The sequence below is a fragment of the Rana temporaria genome, chromosome 6, assembly GCF_905171775.1.
Source record: "Rana temporaria chromosome 6, aRanTem1.1, whole genome shotgun sequence".
NCBI lineage: Eukaryota > Metazoa > Chordata > Amphibia > Anura > Ranidae > Rana > Rana temporaria.
The window spans coordinates 168703109-168724128 of NC_053494.1; the positions used below are offsets into that span (position 1 = coordinate 168703109).

Below are 21020 nucleotides of genomic sequence, written 5' to 3' on the forward strand. Positions count from 1 at the left end.
ACGTGTTAAAAGCCTTCGACACAGTCAATTGGTCATTTTTATGGGAGGTCATGCATCGCATGGGCTTTAGCACTCAATTTATAAAGTGGGTCCGATTGTTGTATACCAGCCCCAGAGCCAGGGTCAGCACTAATAAAGATGTTTCGGAAGTATTTCCTTTGCAGAGGGGTACCAGGCAGGGCTGCCCGCTCTCGCCACTCCTGTTCGCGTTGGCCATTGAGCCCTTGGCTCTGGCGGTGCGGCAGACGGCGGAGGTGGGTGGCATCTGTTTTGGTTCCCTTTCTGAAAAGATTTCTCTATATGCAGATGACGCCCTAATTTACCTGGATGGCTCTGAGCGGTCCTTTGTCTCTCTGATGGGAGTGGTGGAGGAGTTCGGGAGGGTCTCTGGGTTGAGGGTGGGCTGGGAAAAGTCGGTGGCATTTCCTATAGGTCCTGCACTTGATTACTCATACCTCTCTAGGTCTAAATTGTCCATTCATCCTACTTTCAAATATCTGGGGATACATATTAATGCAGACCTGTCTTCCTTTGAAGCGCTCAATATTGCCCCCATTGTGACACATATGGAGACCAGGCTTAAGACCTGGGCTTCTCTACCGCTGAATCTCATGGGCCATGTAAATATTTTTAAGATGATATACCTGCCCAAATTTTTATATGTACTCCGGGCATCCCCAATTTTTTTGTTAAAAAAGCTATTTAAGAAAATTAATGCGATTCTGTTTGGTTTTCTTTGGCAGGGGTCGAACCCACGTATTGCTAGGGCCTCTCTCCAGGCTGCGAAGCTGGATGGGGGTCTGGCATGTCCTAACCTGAGACAGTACTTTATAGCGTCTCAGCTTACGTATGTCTATGACTGGTTCTTGGAGGCCTCCCCGTCCTGTTCCACCGCTCTATTGACCGCTCAGATGGGCTCCAGGGACATGTTGGTTGATGACCTACTCAGGTCAAGGGCCGGTAAATGCTCTCGTAACTCCCCGATAGAGGTTGGCTGGTTGGCTTGGCACGAGGGTAACGGGGTGCTTACAATCCTGGACGGGGTGTCCCCTAGGGCCCCCCTGTGGCAAAATGCTAATTTCCCTGAGCTCCTGGGTCATCCGGACTCGGGGTGGTGGACACGGATGGGTGTCACGCGTGTATCTCACATTTTTGTTCATGGCCAATTTATTTCTTTTGAGGAACTGAGGGCACGTGCTGTTATATTACAGCAGAGCTGTCTGTTCAGATACATGTCTCTCCGCCATGCGGTGCGGACTCAATTTGGGGGTCTGACCCTGGAGCTCACGGAATCGCCTCTAGAGGCGCTCATGTCATACTCAGATATTGAGAAACTGGTTACAACGTTCTACACTCGCCTCCAGGCGGCGGGGGTTAAACCCTTTCAGGTCGCCAGACAGAAGTGGGAGGTGGACATTCCGGGGCTGTCTGAGGAGGGGTGGGAGGAGGCCTCGGAGGCGTGCTTCCTTGATCTTGTGGGATTAAGTGATCAGTATGTACAGTTCAAATTTATCCATCAGCTACACTATACTCCTGCCAGATTGACCCGCATGGGTCTGATGTCTAGTGCTTCCTGTCCCAGGTGTGACTCCACTGAGGCTGACTATCTACACATGTTCTGGTCATGCCCTGCTATTGTACCATACTGGAGGGACTTGTTCTCTTTTTTTAAGGACAATCTACATGTATCGGTTTCTTTTACTCCGGAAACTGGATTGCTGGGGGTGCTTAATGACTCTGTACCTACAACTCATGCTCGAATTCTGATAAGAATTGTATTGTTCTATGCCAGAAAGTTGATATTGTTGCATTGGAAGAGCACTTCTGCACCGGACATCCAAATGCTATACCGTATGGTTAACAAAATTTTACCCATGTTTAAGTGTATATATAAGGGCAGGGCTTGTCACAAAAAGTTCAGCAAGATCTGGCAGCCCTGGCTGGATATAGCAGACTCCTTCTGGAAGGACACCCCGCTATCCCAGTCATAAACGGCTGCGGGTGGGGGGTGGGCGTGGGGGGCTCTGTTGGTCGCAGGGGGGAGAGAGAGGAGCGGTGTGGGGTCTGGATGTGGGGGAGGGGGAGGGGAGGGTAGGGATGTCTGTATGAGATGTAGGGATGTGTGGGTGTGTATGGAGGTGTGTGCTTGGAGGGGTATGCATGGTTGGGGGATCTATCCGTTATCTCCAGAGGTTGTTGGTTTCTTATGACCGTGGGGCGAATCTGGCCCTATTAGGGTGCCCCGTAGATTATTGTCCCTCCGTTGAGGGGAGGGGGTGTTTAAATCTCAGGAAGGGGTAATGGCTTATTGTGTAAGAATGTTTGACCTGTGAGTCATCCTATGGCGTTACTGTAGCGACAATTGTACATCACTATTTGTTGAATGTGAATGTTGAAAATCAATAAAACATTTTCAAAAAAAAAAAAAAAGAAAAATTAGAGCATGTTCGAAATTTTTAATGCCCATTTTTTACATCGTGAAAAATGCTCTGGAGCCCACACACAATCGTTTTTAATTACATAAAAAAAAACGTAATTTTTTACAACCCGAAAAACGGTCGTGTGTACGCGACATTAGTGTATTAACCACTGACAGCGATGCTTAGAATGACCAGGTTTTACTTATTTATGTAATTATTTATCCCAAAAGGGAAAAACAATGCTCTAACTGCTTATAAAGTGTTAGCTGGAGATTAGCTTCAATTTGTTGGTGTGTCTAAATCTTCTTATGCACCTAACACTCTCTTCCCACTCGATAAACAATGCTGCTGTCCAAAGGTGCCCACTGTTCTCCTTCCTTCACCCTAATACAGAAGGGGTGTTACTGGCCGGATCACCAGGTGAAAGTAGAAGGAAAAAATGCAAACATTTTTGGTTTGGGGTTTAATACGGCTTAAGCCTGGGTTCAGCTTATTGCGAACACAGACATTGCATGTGATTCGCATCGCATTGATGTGCAGATCACATGCGATGTCTGTGCAATGCAAATTCAGCCATACAGTTGTATGGCTGAATATGTATTGGATTCACACGAAATAGGTGCAGGAACCTTTGTTTCCCCGCACTGGAATCGGATCGCATTGGGTGTTCACACCCATGCGATCTGATTCCTGTCCGAATTAAAGCGGGAGTTCACCCATTTATTTATTTTTAGACCTTTTCCCCTTAGATTCCTGCTCGTTTTGTCTAGGGGAATCGGCTAGTTGTTTTAAAATATGAGCAGTACTTACCCGTTTTCGAGATGCATCTTCTCCGTCGGCTTCCGGGTATGGGTCTTCGGGAGCGGGCGTTCCTTCTTGATTGACAGTCTTCCGACGGTCGCATCCATCGCGTCACTAGTAGCTGAAAGAAGCCGAACGTCGGTGCGGCTCTATACTGCGCCTGCGCACCGACGTTCGGCTTCTTTCGGAAAATCGTGACGCGATGGATGCGACTGTCGGAAGCCTCTCGGAAGACTGTCAATCAAAATAGGAACGCCCAGTCCCGCAGCCCATACCCGGAAGCGACGGAGAGGATGCATCTCGTAAACGGGTAAGTACTGCTCATATTTTAAAACGACTAGCCGATTCCCCTAGACAAAACGAGCATGAATCTAAGGGGAAAATGTGTTCTCTATGGGTGAACCTCTGCTTTAACAGTTCACACTGTGATCCAATGGGGGTGTCATTAACTTTTTATTGACACCCACAGAGGGCAGTGTGAACTGCCTGCAAGGGAGATACGATGCGGGAACCGGCACTGGAATCACAAGGCTCCCTCATCGCAATATTATTATTTTGAAGGCGGGCATACCTGGTTTTTGCTATGGAACCGGACTGCTGTTGGGTAGCAATGAGTTTAGCCAGCTGTTTCTGTAAGGCCATGTCTTTGCCGTGTGCCTGTCTGATGAATGGATGCTCCAGTAGATGGATGACGGATGGCCTCTTCTCAAAATCCTTAATAAGACACCTGTAATGACACAACATAGAAATTCTAAACGAAGATGCTTTTCTTGGTGTTTTTGTTTTCATGACAAGCTAGCCTGCCTTTCTTGGCTCATCCTGCAAACTAAGCAAGGCTAGAGAACATCAATAACATTGTTCATAAAATTATCTCCTAGCAAAACATGACATTCAATAATAAATATATAAAGTAAAAGTCTATGTACAGTTTTGTGTCTGCTTTTTTTTTTTTTTTAAAGTATAATTTGGGAAAAAATGTAATCCTTACATTTTTTACACTTATCAAGAAATAACATTGATTTCTTTTGAAAATAAAATCAAGTATTATGAACATTCAATGGTGACACATTACTTTGAGACGCTTATGAGATCATTCAAAATCCATTGTCAGGTGCATTTGACTTGTAGTTGACCTCTTTCAATCTGCGTATTTTTTTAAAAATTGAATAAAAACATAAAAATCATTAAAAAACATATACATCACAGTTAAGGCCGTTCCTAAGAATGCCTAAGAACACAAGAAAAATAGTATAGCACAGCACCTATAACCTGAGGGTGCAATACATGAATAAAAGTGGAGAGCTAGCAACCACTTCCTATTAATAATTGTAACACAACCCTTATGGTTTGCAGAAGGTGATATGTCATACAACGCTCAGCCCGACATGTTGCGTGTTGAGAGAAAACGCTTCTTCAGGAGCTTTAAACGAGTTCTACAAGGTAATAGTAATAACACAAATTTTACAATAGACAAAAACACAACAAATAAACAACAAATTATTATTATTAGTCTTTGCCTTTTGCATGTTAGGGCATTACTGCATAGCCCAGTGTTATTATTATTACCTTGTAGAACTTGTTTAAAGCTCCTGAAGACGCGTTTTCTCTCAACGCGCAACATGTCGGGCTGAGCGTGGTATGACATATCACCTTCTGCAAACCATAAGGGTTGTGTTACAATTATTAATAGGAAGTGGTTGCTAGCTCTCCACCTTTATTCATGTATTGCACCCTCAGGTTATAGGTGCTGTGCTATACTATTTTTCTTGTGTTCTTAGGCATTCTTAGGAACGGCCTTAACTGTGATTTAGAAGAAAAAGTATTGCCGTTTCCAGCACAAAAAACTATCTAAGAGGCTAACTAGGCAAGCCTATCCATAAACATTGACAGGAATTATACATAAAATATAACAATGTATCCACAATGAGATTGAACACTTCCAAGAGGATTTGGAATAAAGTGTATAAATATAATTAGTAATCCTGTCAAGTTGTGGAAATGCAGGCAAGGGTATGTCTGCGGTGGTTTGGCTTGCTGCGTTGGTAGACTCGACTGGTTTCGCGCATTAGCAGCGCTTCCTCACGGAGTCAGCAGTGTAGTTTTAAAGACAGTATTGGTTGGTAGGGGGATCGATACATAAATTTTCTGGTAATAATAAAGGAAGAAACAGACTGTGTCCGGGCTGCTGGACGTTGTAAGGGGTATAGGGGAACGACCCAAATAAAATAGAAAGTAACAGTCTTCAATGAAGGAGGGCAGGGCTTGAGGCAAGGAAAGAAGGGAGAGAGTAAACAGTACCCTCTAACAATCCTCAATAAATGCTACACTTCCTGGTAGCAGAAGTGAGAAACCAGAGCTGGGTGCCGGCTGATAGCCAGGTATTAAGGCAGTGGTAAGCCTGATTCAGTGTATGCGACAGCAATCTCCTCCACGAGTCTCCCGAGAGCTGCAGTCTCTCGGGAGACTCGTGGAGGAGATTGCCGGCACCCAGCAGCCCGGACACAGTCTGTTTCTTCCTTTATTATTACCAGAAAATTTATGTATCGATCCCCCTACCAACCAATACTGTCTTTAAAACTACACTGCTGACTCCGTGAGGAAGCGCTGCTAATGCGCGAAACCGGTCGAGTCTACCAACGCAGCAAGCCAAACCACCGCAGACATACCCTTGCCTGCATTTCCACAACTTGACAGGATTACTAATTATATTTATACACTTTATTCCAAATCCTCTTGGAAGTGTTCAATCTCATTGTGGATACATTGTTATATTTTATGTATAATTCCTGTCAATGTTTATGGATAGGCTTGCCTAGTTAGCCTCTTAGATAGTTTTTTGTGCTGGAAACGGCAATACTTTTTCTTCTTTATTTGTTCTACATATTATGATATTTTATATCTAAATAAACAAACCTACTTTTTAGAGAAAATCTCTTCTTGTGTAAATATATTCTGACCAACCAAATCGTGCCTAAAAAGTCCAAAAACTAGCCCTTAGTTATCTCCTTTATCATTTATACTAGGACGTGGCACCCTTTCTTTACTTTATAATATCCACATGCACACTACATGTGAGGATATTGTCATCCCTCCTCTTTCAATTAACTGTGATTTATATGTTTTTTAATGATTTTTATGTCTCTTTTTTTCAATAAATATTCAATTTTTTATATAATACGCCTTCAAAGTCCATCATCTGCCATATATGTTTTTCAAAATTTGAGTTATTGGGACGTGGCACTGTGTACTTCTTTAATTCATATCCACAGCTCCACTGATCTGTTATGTCTCTTTCAATCTGCATTTGACTTAGGTCTGTGTATTTTGTATTTATTTTGTATTTCCATAGACTTTTATAGGACTGCAAAACCCACTCGAGGTGAACAAAAGGCCGTCATTGCAGACACTTATTTTGTTTTTGGTTCATCAAATGTCCCCCAAAATACATAAGCAGACTATTGGTGGGGCCTGTGTGCTGTTGTTTTAATGACACGTAATTTGCTGGGAATTTTAAAACCCTTTTCCTTTGTAAATAAATGTTAGTAATTGCAGGACACCCCAGGCATGGTATTTAAAGAAATTGAACATTTTAATGTTTCATCTTAGGCATTTAAAAATAAATCACTTCTCCTGGCTGAATGGATTGTTTTAAAATAGTTTTTTGCATGTACAGGTTTTCCAGGGCAGTGCCCACCCCATGTTATTTTTTGACACCCCCTTGCATTTTAGCCCAAAAAATGGGCTTAAATTCGGCTTAAATTCAGGTTTGGTATCCAAACTTCTTTGAAGGTTTCCGAACAACACTTGAACTGAACCCAGGGCAGTTTACCTCATCACTAAAGGGGGAGGGGGAGTGATGATGACGTCATTGACGTACTTGGATGCAAGATATAGCTGAAGAGGAAATTAAGGGAGAGGCACAACAAGCAGTTCTATTCCACTGGATAGCAGAGCTCTCTGGGGGTGCAGGGCATTGTCATTCCCTTTATTGAGATGAACGTTTTTCAAGGGATGTAAGAGATTCACCATATGGTACTTACCTTCCAGTGGGAAAGCAGAGTTAGCACTGTGCCACACAGAGCAAGTGTAAACCTGATTCTGCCAACCCCAACTTGCCATCTCTAGCTGTAACATTCAGCCGGCAAGTTTCTGTGCCCGAGCTGCTAGACCATAAGTACACCCCCAGCCACCCCCATTCCCTGCAAGCTAAATGCCCCCTAACTCCCCTAACCCTAACCCCAACCCAACCCTTAACCCTAACCCCTAACCCCTAACCCTAACCCCTAACCCAGGATTTTACTTTAGTTTAAAAGGGCAGAAGAGGTTATGGGGAACTCTCAAAAAATATGTACTTCCTTGTTAGGTCTATTACATCTTGTTGCAGGGAATTCCAACCCTTGATCCACTGTGCCGCCTGCAATTAAATAAAAGTGGGATCACCTTGATGAAGTCACTAAATTAACTAGTAGGGGTCCAATAGTCAACTTTATTAGTTCATAAAATGCCATGCGGATTGCAATTATCTGCCCAGTAAAATGAATTTGGATTTTTTCTCATTCTCTGATATTTTATTATTGACCCAAAGAAAGCAGTTGAAATGACACAAAATAATAACGACAGCAAAGCCAGAAGACAATGCCGATGCCTGGGAATTGGTAGGGAAACCTTTTAAATGCATCTTTTCTGAAAGTACAGATTCAGCACCGGACAGCTCCCAAAAAATCAGCTCTTGCAAATGCTAAATACGAATCATGTTATCAAAAGAAAAACCCGTTCTTTTTTTCCAATTTAAAGCATTTGTATAACTGTATGTTCTCAGTGTTAAAACGTATTAAATACATTGTCAAAAAAATACGACTGTGCAACAGTAACAACTGAAAATAATAAAATAGCATTATTTGCAAGTTTAGAACGCCAGGTTTAAAGGTCTTGTTTTAAATAATTATTTTCTACATAGTGATATCATTTTAACACATGAAATTAAACAAGCAAAAAGCAAAAGTGACTTGCAAAGTGCAAAAATTCATAGCAAGCAGATTTTCCAATCAGAAGTTGCTGATCATTGATGTAGGTCACAACACTCATATCATGAATTTGCCTAATTAAGATTGTTTCCTTTTATCAAACTCTTACTAAATAGCTGGTAAAGTAGCTGAGTACTGTATGTGCCGTCATAACATAGATCAGTAATATAGGAATGAATAAGCCTCACCTGGAATTTATGTCTAAACTCTAAAACATGGTCCAATCCTGTGTGTCGGGTGCAAAGCACATCATTTCAAAATATAATTTTCAAATCTGCAAAACGATGTTCTCATAGATGGTGCATTGCTGCTAACAGGTGGCTTAGGGTCTGCAAGACTTTCAGTCTCTTCTGACGAGCTGAGCCAGTGATACCTAAATCATGTTGATGCTTTGTGTGTATACAGTCTACCCTCCCACTGAGAGACATTTATCACTCTGCTCTGCTTACAATAGAAGCCTCTCTGTCCTTTTATAACATGGTGAAAATACGACAAATGCATCCAATAAACAATGGTGAAAATTAGACAGAACCTTACTTTTAAAGGAAAATGTGCCTATGGGTTCATTTTAATTTAAGTTTATATGTATACTGTTTCCACATGATTTTCCCCTTGTCATTGGTAGATATACTGACACTCTCTGACCCCATATACAGCTATGAAACATTGGTTTTTGGTTATATTCTCAGCACTTAAAACATGTGAAAGATAAGGCATGACAAAATAAATCTATATTGTAGTTATCAGAACTCCTGCCCCAACCTGGCATTTTAAAGCCCAATTCTTCCCATTCCCCCCAGGGCTGCTTTCCCGACAAGGCCATGAGGCCTGGCCTCAGGGCGGCAGTGGGTGCAGGGGCGGCACCGGTATAACACACCGCGGGAGACTGTGTCATGGAGCTCACTGTGAAAAGTTTGGGTGCGCTGTGATAAAAGCCCTGCTCTCCTCCTAGACCAGCTCATGTGATAGAGGCAGTGTTCTGTCTATCACACAAGCTAGTCTAGGAGGAGGGTGGGACTTTTTTCACAGCACGCCCAAACTTTTCACGGGAGCAGGAGATGCCCGATGTGCGTAATGCACACACTGACTGGTGAGGCTACATTGTTTGGCACAGTTAGGCCCCGTACACACCATAGAATCCATCCGCAGATAAATCCCAGCAAATGGGTTTCAGCGGATAGATCCTATGGTGTGTACACGCCAGCGGATCTTTTTCCGCGGATATATCTCCCCTGGGATGGATTCCAGCAGATCGAATATTTGCTGACATGCACAACATATCCATCTGCTGGAGTCCATCCCAACGGATGGATCCGCTGGTCTGTACAGACTCACCGGATCCATCCGTCCGAAGGGATCCCCCGCATGCGTCGTAATGATTCGACGCATGCGTGGAATTCCTTATATGACAGCGTCGCGCACGTTGCCGCGTCATAATCGCGGCGACGGCGCGACACGTCATCGCCAGAGGATTTCGGCGCGGATTTCAATGCGATGGTGAGTACACTCCATCGCATTAAAATCTGCTGAAATCCTCGAGAGGATTTATCCGCGGAAACGGTCCGCTGGACCGTATCCGCGGATAAATTCTATCGTGTGTATGGGGCCTAAGGCTGCAATGATGGTGAGGGGGGCTGCAATAATGGTGAGGGAGGCTGTAATGATGGTGAGGGGGGCTGCAATGACAGCACAGTAAGGCAGCAATGATGGTGAGGGAGGCTGCAATGAGGGCACAGTAAGGTGGCAGTGATGGTGAGGCTGCAAAGAGGGCACTGTAAGGCTGCAATGATGGTGAGGCGGCAATGATGGGCATGGTGATGCAGCAAATATGGGCATGAGTTTGGGGACTTTCAGGTTTTTGGCAGGGGGGAGGCAGCATTGAAGGACCCGGCTTTGGGGCGGCAAAAGGAGTAAATCCGGACCCGATTCCCCCCTTCTACTTCTTAGTTTTGTTATCCCTATTTTCAAAGAGGGGTTAATATAAAAATATTGCAAGTCCCATAATAACCCCCCTGTGCTGATGTTGTCTTGTTCTGGAACCTGAGAGAACCCAGCCTAGGAAGGAAAACATGGCCCTTGTAACGAGGCAACTTTCACTTTTTAAAATTGCTCCTAAACTTAATTGTAAGGAAAAAAAAAAGTTTGCAGCAGTATGGAAAAACCTTTCAACGGTTTCAACAGTCTGCCATTACTGTTGGTTAAGCTCATACCAATAAAATGCCACATTTTTAAAAAAAGTATCTGCACAGACTTCAGCTTAAAACATTAAAGCAGAACTAAACCTTCCTATCCTTTTCAGCCAAGGAAGCTGCCATCTTAGCCTCTCTTTGATCTGCAACTGCCATAGTGCTGCACATGTGATCAGTTATGACACCAGCCATTTGATGGTTTGACAGAACACAAGCAAACATGACCGTTTACATAACTAATAAATAAGATAATTAAACATTTATTGTGATAAGACAATAAAACATTTATTGTGGCTTGAATGGCCGCGGTCCTTTATTATTGGTATGAATAAAATACGATTTACCAATAATAATAATAATTTACTTATGACCACTTTGCAAATATTATAACCACACCAGCCATTTTAAAACTGTTGTACATATCAATAGTTCAGCCATTAAAACTCGAACTAGAATTTACTAATAATACAGCAGAAGGGACAAGACCACCTAACAAAGGACCGCAACAAAAAGGGGGGGGGGAGGTGATGCTTCCTCTTCAAATGCTGATGTTCTGATGACTGTTATAATTTTTTCTTGCTTCTCAAGCCGCGTACACTAGCTCGGAAATTTCCAGTGGAATTTTTCGTCGCAATTCCGATGAAGCTGACTTCCATCAGTCTTGCATACACACTGTCAGACTAAATTCCGACCTTCCAAAACGCGGTGACTTAAAACACTACGACGAGCCGAAATGTTTTATTTCAATGCTTCCAAGCATGCGTCGACTTGATTCTGAGCATGCGTGGGTTTTTCTCCTTCTGAGTTGAACACAGGCAATAGGAATATCCTATCAGTTTTTTTTCCATTGGAAAAAAATAAAACATGTTCTATTTCTAAACACCGATGGAAAAAAGTCCGATGGGGCCCACAGACTTTTTTCATCTGAAATTCCGATCGTGTGTACGCGGCATTATAGGTTCATTCCCGGGATTGTAACTTTTTTAAGACTGTTAAATCAAGGGTTTATTTCCACTTTAAGTTCATAAAGAGGCTAGGTGGAGCTCATTTTCACCTGGCTAATCTTATTTCACTAAGAAACAAAAACCTGTTATATACCCAGCTCTGTAGTAATTTCAGGAACCAATCCCCTGCCCTGTGTGTCTATCTCTGCAGCAGCTGAAAGCCAGCTTCTCCTTCTTTCCCTCCTGCCAGCTTTGGGCTACTGCAGGGAGAGACACACAGAGGATCGGTTCCTGTAATTGCCCCCCTGCTGCACCGACCACCCCCCCTGTCCTGCCCCCTACAGAAGGACCGGCGCTACCCCTTTATTAGCAGCCCTGTGAGATATACTATGGGCTAGATTCAGATACAAATGCCTATCTTTAGGCGGGCGTAGCGTATCTCATATATGCTACGCCGCCTACTTTGACAGGCAAGTCCCGTATTCAGAAAGAACTTGCGCCCGAAGTTACGGCGGCGTAGCGTATATGGGCCAGCGTAAGCCCGCCTAATTCAAAATAGGCTGGTAGGGGGCGTGTTGTATGCAAAATAGTCGTGACCCCACGTAATTGACGCTTTTAACGAACGGCGCATGTGCCGTCCGTGAAAGTATCCCAGTGCGCATGCTCGTAATCATGCCGCAAATAGTCAATGCTTTCGACGTGAACGTAACTTACGCACAGCCCAATTCGCCTACGACCTACGCAAACGACGCAAAATTCAACGCTGTCCCGACGTCCATACTTAACATTGGCTACGCCTCATATAGCAGGGGTAACTTTACGCCGGAAAAAGCCTTACGTAAACGACATAAAAAAATGCGCCGGGCGCACGTATGTTTCTGAATCGGCGTATCTAGCTCATTTGCATATTTTACGCGGAAATCAATGGAAGCGCCACCTAGCGGCCAGCGTAAATATGCACCCTAAGATACGACGGCGTAGGAGACTTACGCCACTCATATCTAGGCAACATTGAGGCATATCTGATTCTATGAATCAGGCGCAGAGATGCGACGGCCCGCATTCGGAGTTACGACAGCGTATCTGGAGATACGCCGACGTAACTCCTTTATGAATCTAGCCCTATGACTTTAATAATTTGTTTCGACCAAGCTGGTCCAAAACAAACATGTTCCTTCATTAACAGATGCATTGGCTGTCAGCGCTGTATAAACTGTATGTAAAAGCACCTACATATAGAATCTAGTGATGTGTGTGCAAGCAAAACAGGAACTGGAACTAACTTGTACAGAGTATAGGAAGAATTATATATGTAATATCTGAAATAGGGACATCTATGGCCGATATGAGCACCACACACAAAATAAAGTAGATTTTTAAAGTAAATTTCACCTAAGCAACTAATTCCATTCTGCAAAATCACGCCACTTATCCCTACCTGTTTCCAGGCAATAGATGGGAAAAGTAAATACTCTTGGTAAGCTCTCATTATCCTCTAATAGGATAATCTTGATTCTTTAGATTCGAGTACAGGTACGCGTGAAGAAGCCTATTGAAGCTCAGTGCAGCTCTTAGACACAAACGCTATATAGACTATGCAAGATACCAATCCTGGCCTAACTTCTACTTAGGGCTAGATTCACGTACCTTTAGGCGGGCGTAGCGTATCTCCTATACGCTACGCCGCCGTAACTTTGAGAGGCAAGTATAGTATTCTCAAAGATTTTGCGGCCGAAGTTACGGCGGCGTAGCGTATTAGGGCCGGCGTAAGCCCGCCTAATTCAAATGTTGAAGCTGTGGGCGTGTTTTATGTATATTGAGTGTGACCCCACGTAAATTACGTTCCAATCGAACAGCGCATGCACCGTCCGTGGACGTATCCCAGTGCGCATGCTCCAAATCACATCGGCAAATCGGCAATGCTTTCGACGTGAACTTACGGCCAGCCCCATTCACAAAAGAGTTACGCAAAAAACGTAAAACTTGAAAAATTTGACGCTGTTCCGACTTCCATACTTAACATTGGCTGCGCCATCTTTTTGGTGGTTTATCTTTACGCCTGAAAACCCCTTACGTAAACGGCGTATCTGTACTGCGACGGCCGGGCGTACGTTCGTGAATAGGCGTATCTAGCTGATTTACATATTCTAGGCGTAAATCAGTGTACCCGCCCCTAGCGGCCAGCGTAAATATGCAGTTAACCACTTAACCCCCGGACCATATTGCTGCCCAAAGACCAGAGTACTTTTTGCGATTCGGGACTGCGTCGCTTTAACAGACAATTGCGCGGTCGTGCGACGTGGCTCCCAAACAAAATTGGCGTCCTTTTTTTTTTCTACAAATAGAGCTTTCTTTTGGTGGTATTTGATCACCTCTGCGGTTTTTAGTTTTTGCGCTATAAACAAAAATAGAGAGACAATTTTGAAAAAAATTAATATTTTTTACATTTTGCTATAATAAATATCCTCAGTTTAGGCCAATACGTTTTCTTCTACATATTTTTCGTAAACAAAATCGAAATAAAAAATCGTTTATTGATTGGTTTGCGCAAAAGTTATAGCGTTTACAAAATAGGGGGTATTTTTATGTCATTTTTATTATATTTTTTTTACTAGTAATGGCGGCGGCGATCAGCGATTTTTTTTTCGGTATTGCGACATTATTTCGGACACTTTTGACACATTTTTGGGACCATTGGCATTTTTATAGCGATCAGTGCATGTTCCCTGGGTGTGTTCTTACTGTGGGGGGGGGGGGGGGGGTGGCCTCACTAGGGGAAACACTGATCCTCGGTTCATACATTGTATGAACCGAAGATCAGCATTTCCCCTGATGACAGGACCGGGAGCTGTGTGTTTACACACACAGCTCCCGGTCCCCACTCTGTAACGAGCGATCGCGTGTGCCCGGCGGCGATCGCGCCCGCCGGGCACACGCACGGGAGTCGGCGGCGAGCGGGCGGCGCGCGCGCGCGCCCCTAGTGGCGGCTGGGAGAGAGAACGTCATACTACGTGCTCTCGCCCAGCCGAGCCAACTTGCCGACGTATAACGGCGGTGGGCGGTCGGCTAGTCGTTAAGATACGATGGCGTAGGAGACTTATGCTGGTCGTATCTTAGCAATATTTAGGCGTATCTCAGCTTGAGAATATGCTTAAATATACGACAGAGGGGATTCTGACTTACGACGGCATATCTAATGATACGCATAACTAATGATACGTAAGTCTACTTGAATCTGGCCCTTAGTGTTGGTCTCACCATCATTTATTCTACAACTTTAGTTTGCAACTAAGCATTCATCAGCAAGCAGCAAAGTCAAAGACCTGCATGCACATGTATGACAAAGCCAACTAAACAAATTTAGATGCAGAATGCTCTCTGATGATAACATTGTAAAAGGCTGCCTTTGTCTGCTTCCATGAGCATGTTTTTTTTATATAACTAGTAAATCAAGCTGAGCCCTATTGGATAGTATTTCTTTACAAGCAGAGAAGATATATTTAGCAGAAATAAATTTTTACAAGCAGATAATAAGCCGTATGGCTGGTCTCATAAATGCAGACAGACTTACAAAAGTGTTGTCGTGGTTCATTTTAACCAGCTTGCATTCATTTATTTACACTCATTGTAAATCTATCCACACAGGCGGCTCTGTTCTTAATAAGAACTGCACTGCTGAAATCCATCTCTTGTGGAAGAAAAAAAAAAACGTAAGAGTCTGTTTCAGTCTTCCTAATAGAATTTGTATACTACAGTAACAATAAATTCAATTCTAGAATGGAATCAGAGAAAGAAAGCTATTAATTTAATGTGTGATGGTGTCTAAGGCCTCGTACACACGACCGAACATGTCTGCTGAAACTGGTCCGCGGACCAGTTTCCGCGGACATGTTCGGTCGTCTGTACGGCCGACCGGACCGGATTCCCGACCTAGCGGACAGGTTTCCAGCGGACAAATCTTTCTTAGCATGCTAAGTAACATGTCCGCTAGAAGCCTGTCCGTCTGACATGTTCGGTCGTCTGTACGAATCACCGGACATGTCCGCTCGGCCGAAAGCCCTCGCATGCGTCAAAGTGATTCGACGCATGCGTGAAAGCATTGACCTTCCAGGGTCGCGCACGTCGCCGCGTCATCGCCGCGGCCACGTCGCGACCACGTCTCCGCGTTCGCTGTCCGCGGGGATTTTGGTCTGATGGTGTGTACACACATCAGACCAAAATCCGGCAGCGGACATGTCCGCTGAAAACGGTCCGACGGACCGTTTTCATCGGATTGTCCGACCGTGTGTACAAGGCCTTAAAGTTACATTCAGCCTAAAAGGAGCAGGTCTGGGCAGGAATGAGAGCCGCTATTGCCAATTTGGTTTTGAATGTCAAAGCTTTATTTGTCACTGACCAAGAAAAAGCATGTGCATATCAAGTGGCTCTTAAAGATATAGAAATAAGGATGGAAATGATGGTCTTGGAGGTTGTGCCTTTAAAAGTTGTCAAAAACAGCGACTACCATATTTCTGTCCTGACAGTTCCTTTCTGGGTATCAACATAAGAGAAGAAATGTGTTCTTAAAAGGCTATCATGCACTAGACAGCAGCTATTTATTTCAACAGTTCTAAATGCATCTGGACAAGATGTTAGCAATCTTTTCTCCAGTGTCTGAATAAGCTTTGTTAGGGCCCATACAGGCTTCAGCTACATAGTTGGTAAGGTCGAATAAAGACACATGTCCATCCAGTTCAACGTGTGTGTGTGTGTGTGTGTGTGTCAGAGAGACTACTATTTTCCACATCCCTGTACACACGATCGGTCCATCCGATGAAAACGGTCTGATGGACCGTTTTCATCGGTTAACCGATGAAGCTGACTGATGGTCAGTCGTGCCTACACACCATTGGTTAAAAAAACGATCGTGTCAGAACGCTGTGACGTAAAAAAACAACGACGTGCTGAAAAAAACGAAGTTCAATGCTTCCAAGCATGCGTCGACTTGATTCTGAGCATGCGTGGATTTATAACCGATGGACGTGCCTACAAACGATCATTTTTTTTCTATCGGTTAGGAATCAATCGGTTAAATTTAAAACAAGATTGCTTTTTTTTAGGGCTGTGCAAATTAACTTTTAATTTATCGATTAATCTTTAATTTTTTTGATCGATCAAAATCTTTTTGATCGATTAAAATTCTTTTGATTGGTACTCACCTCTCCGCCGGCTTCTGGGCCTTCAGGGAGTTCCGTCGGAGATCCAGTAACATCACGGACACCGGCGGGGCTTGCCGTGTTCATCTGAAGGGCTCCTTTGCTGTGCCTTCATATCTGCATGCCGGCGGGACCTTACTATCTACCACACGCAAGGGCTGTTACACTTCCCTCTATCACTTCCCTCTATCAACCTGGGATTCTACAACCATCCACTGGGAGTTGTGATAGTTCCCTTCATGGGACATCTACATGCCAACGGACTGATGTTAACCTCTCCTCATCTGGATTCAGCAGTGGTATCGTTGTACACATTTTTATACCAGTATCATACTATGCTAAATGTTTTTATGACTGCTTTTGGTACCGTTTGGTATTACTCACACCATTTTCACAGTTTATGTAGCTGCATCGATTTTATCTCCAGTGCAATATTTATTTGGTTACCTACTTGAAGACTATAAAAGTTTTAATGCTATTCCCATCAAGCGCTGCCTTTTGTGTGTTTTTTATATCCTGCTTTCCATTTTTCCAGTGGTTGGTAGCTGCACTGGGAATCAGCCTGCAAGTAGATCAGCTAAAAGTAGTTGGATCTGTATGTGCGTTATAATTAATCAAAATTAGTCGATTAATCGATAAAAAAAAAAAAAAGATTAATCGAACAGAAACATTTTGATCAGTAACAGCCCTACTTTTTTTTTTTAACCTATGGATAATTAACCGATGGGGCCCACACACGATCGGTTTGGTCTGATGAAAACGGTCCATCAGACCGTTCTTATCGGTTTGACCGATCGTGTGTACGCGGCATTAGAAACACATTTAAAGTTTTTTCTATATTTTTTTAATTTATCTACACTTCAATGTTGTAGGGGGTTTCACATCCTTACCGCTTTAACAGTAAAGAATCCCTTACCCAGTTTGAGATTGAACCACTTCTCATCTAACTTCATTGTGTGGCCGCATGTATTTTTTATAGAGACCTTAGGTTAAATTGTTTTTTCCCAAAGATTTGTATAGTATTATCATATCCCCTCATACCACTTCAGCCCGGACCATTTTGCTGGTCAATGACCAGGACACTTTTTGCGATTCGGCACTGTGTCGCTTTAACTGACAATTGCGCGGCCGTGCGACGTGGCTCTCAAACAAAATTGGCGTCCTTTTTTTCCCACAAATAGAGCTTTCTTTTGGTGGTATTTGATTACCTCTGCGGTTTTTATTTTTTGCGCTATAAACAAAAATAGAGCGACAATTTCGGAAAAAAAAAATCGCAATAAGTGTTTGTTGATTGGTTTGCGCAAAATATTATATCGTCTACAAAATAGGGGATAGATTTATTGCATTCTTATTAATTTTTTTTTTACTAGTAATTGCGGTGATCTGCGATTTTTATCGGTACTGCGACCTTATGGCAGACACTTCGGATACTTTTGACACATTTTTGGGACCATTGGCATTTTTATAGCGATCAGTGCTATAAAAATGCATTGATTAGTGTAAAAATGCCACTGGCAGGGAAGGGGTTAACACTAGGGGGCGAGGAAGGGGTTAATTATGTTCCCTCATTGTGTTCTAACTGAAGGGGGGGTAGGACTGACTAGGGGAAATGACAGATCGCTGTTCATACATTGTATGAACATGCGATCAGTCATTTCTCCCCCTGAAAGGACTGGGAGCTGTGTGTTTAAACACACAGCTCCTGGTTCACAGCTCCCGGTTCTCGCTCTGTAACGAGCAATCGCGGGTGCCCGGCGGTGATCGCGCCTGCCGGGCTCGCGCATCGGCACCAGGGGCGGTAGCATACAAGTTTAGTGTGGGGTGTAGCAAGATGGCAGCGACGGCATCGAATGTGACGAGCGCCGGCTCGTCATAGTCGATGACGTCACCACGTTCTTGCCGTTCAAAAGAACGGTGGTTCTTTTTAATGGCTGTCTGTATGCACTACTTTGCAAGAAAAGCTTGCCAGGAATCCCGTCAGTAAAACCAACGTTTTTTTCCTGACGGGATTCCCGGCCGTGTGTACAGGGCCTAAGCGTCTCTTCTCCAGAGAGAATAAGTTTAACTTTTGTAGTTATTCCTCATAGCTGAGGTGCTCCATCCCCAATATTGGTTTTAATGCCCTTCTCTGGATTTTCTCAAATCCAAGCACCTCCTTTCTGAAAATTGGTCACCATAGCTGGACCGCATACTCAAGATGTAGCCGAACCAGAGTTTTGTCAATTTAGTAGAATTATAGCTTTATCTCTTGAGTAAATACCCCTTTTTTAACGCATGCTATTAGTCTGCTGACCTTGGTTGCTGCAGCTTGACATTGCATGGTGTTTAGGCAGGGTTGCTAACAAATTTAGTTCACCAGGTGGTAATTATCCTGGTTAATTGATAGAAGATCCACTGATTCCTCCCTATATCCTGTAATTGCTGCACCTTCTCTCTTCTGTCACTAGGTGGCACTGTGGCCTGTGACATTAGAATGACAGAGCTTAGCGAGGTCAGATCATGGATGGATGAGGTGTCTTAGCTAATTGGCGGGGGTTTCTTTAGTCCCTTGGCCTGCTGGGAGAGCCTATTTATTTGGGTGGAGTCAGGAGATCAGGGTTCTGTGCCACCTGGATGGCTGTCTGGGTGGACGTGTGTTTTGACGCTCCGGGTTGCTAGGCCAGAAGCCTGAGGCCTATCCCGAGGACACCTGGCTGCTAGGCTGCCTTAGGCCTATCCAGGAGCATAAGAAGCAGTGTAGGGTTGGAGTCCACCTGAGTTGTAAAGGTTCAGCCACATGGGGAACCAGTTGTGGTCAGAGGTAGAGGGGAAGCTGTCGCCACTAAGGGACCATCCGCCTAATTACCGGAGACTACTGTGAGTAAACTGAAGCAAGTACCTGAGCAGTCTTCTCATCAGCCGGAGACAGTGAAGAAGTGGGAAAGCATCAGCAAGTGCCAAGCCAGCGACCCAGCAGGATAGCGGGGGTGACGCTTGAGGAGTATACAGCAGGATCGCTGTGGAAGAGCTCAGGAGATCCAGTGACAACTGGGATCTGGAAGTCTAGTGAGAGACTGGGAGCTCAGTGAGGCAAGATCTACAGTGAGATATTGTGAGATAAGTAAAGGACTGTTCTGTGTTATCAAGAGTTATGTACAACTACCATTAGTGACTGTTGCAAGATTAGTTGCTATAGGAGACAGCGGTCCTACCTATACAGAAGTATTATCCGTCTATAGGCCTTCCACTGTATAGCCGTCTACCTATAGAAGTCTCGGAGTTTGCAATTAGCATTTCATCTACTCAAGGGTTTCCTGGCCCTAACCCGCTCTCCTACAGTTCTGTTAAGAGACATTAAATCTCTTGTTTGCATTCAAAAAAGTGACTGGTGCCCATCATTTCTTCTTGCATCACACCCACCATGCCTGGTAACCCACTCTACAAGGAAGGATGTTAGCTCTCCCTAACTCTTGAGGTCACCATTAGGCCTCTGGGGCACCAGGACCTTGCTACACATGCTATTGCTGAGCCTTTGATCTACTAGGACCCACAGATCTTTTTCCATCCTTGATTCCCCCCAAAGGTTCTCCCCATAGCAAATAACTTTCTTTATGTATTCTTAGCTCCCAACTGCATTACTTTACATTTTCAATATTAAACCTAATCTGCTATTTATCCGCCCACCCCTGGGTTTTAATTAGGTCTTTTTGTAAAATTGTTATAGCCTGTTGAGAAGTTAATGCCTTGTTTAGCTTTGTATCATCAGAAAACAGTGTGGTTTGACTTTTTTTTACAAACTCTATTTTGTTTATGGACAAGTTAAACAGAATTGGCCCCAGGACCGAGCTCTGGGGTACCTCACTTACAACTCTAGACCATTCCGAAAATATGACACTAATCACCTCCCTCTGGACATGCTCCTTCAACCAGTTTACTACCTAGGTACATACAATATCATCAATGCCATAGACTCTAGTTAATTCTCCTATACAGTGGAACCTTGGATTACGAGCACAATTCGTTCCAGGAGAATTCTCTTAATCCAAAGCACTTGCATATCAAAGCAAGTTTCCCCATAGAAGTCAATGGAAACAAATAATTTGTTCCGCATTGACTTCAATGGCATGCAGTAACGCATGTGGCCAGAGGTGGGGGGTGCCAGAGAGCCTCGGAAACGCTCGGAAAGGCCCAAAGACAGATCGCCTGTCCTCGGAAAACCCATGGAAAGGCTCGGAAACACCCGGGAACTGAGTATTTCCCAGTATTTCTGAACAGCTCCAAACGGCTCCGATCTGCTCCACTCAGCTATGCTCAGCTCTGGCACCCTCCCACCTCAGACCAAATGCAGTACTGCAGGCCCCATTAGCTTGAATTCTGCACGTTTTGCAAGACAACACTCGCAAACCGAGTCAGAATTTAAAAAAAAACGTTTCTCGTCTTTCAAAATGCTCGTTAACCGCGTTATTCG

General features: G+C 43.9%; 1 protein-coding gene across 1 annotated transcript in view; it reads right to left on the minus strand.

Annotated features, from left to right (window-relative positions):
* The window catches only part of MYO3B (myosin IIIB), a 332748-nt gene that overhangs the window by 281310 nt on the left and 30418 nt on the right, over positions 1 to 21020 (minus strand). Inside the window, exon 3 of the mRNA XM_040358502.1 lies at positions 3793 to 3948. Coding sequence (XP_040214436.1) covers positions 3793 to 3948 — 156 coding nt within the window. The remainder of the gene's footprint in view (positions 1 to 3792; positions 3949 to 21020) is intronic.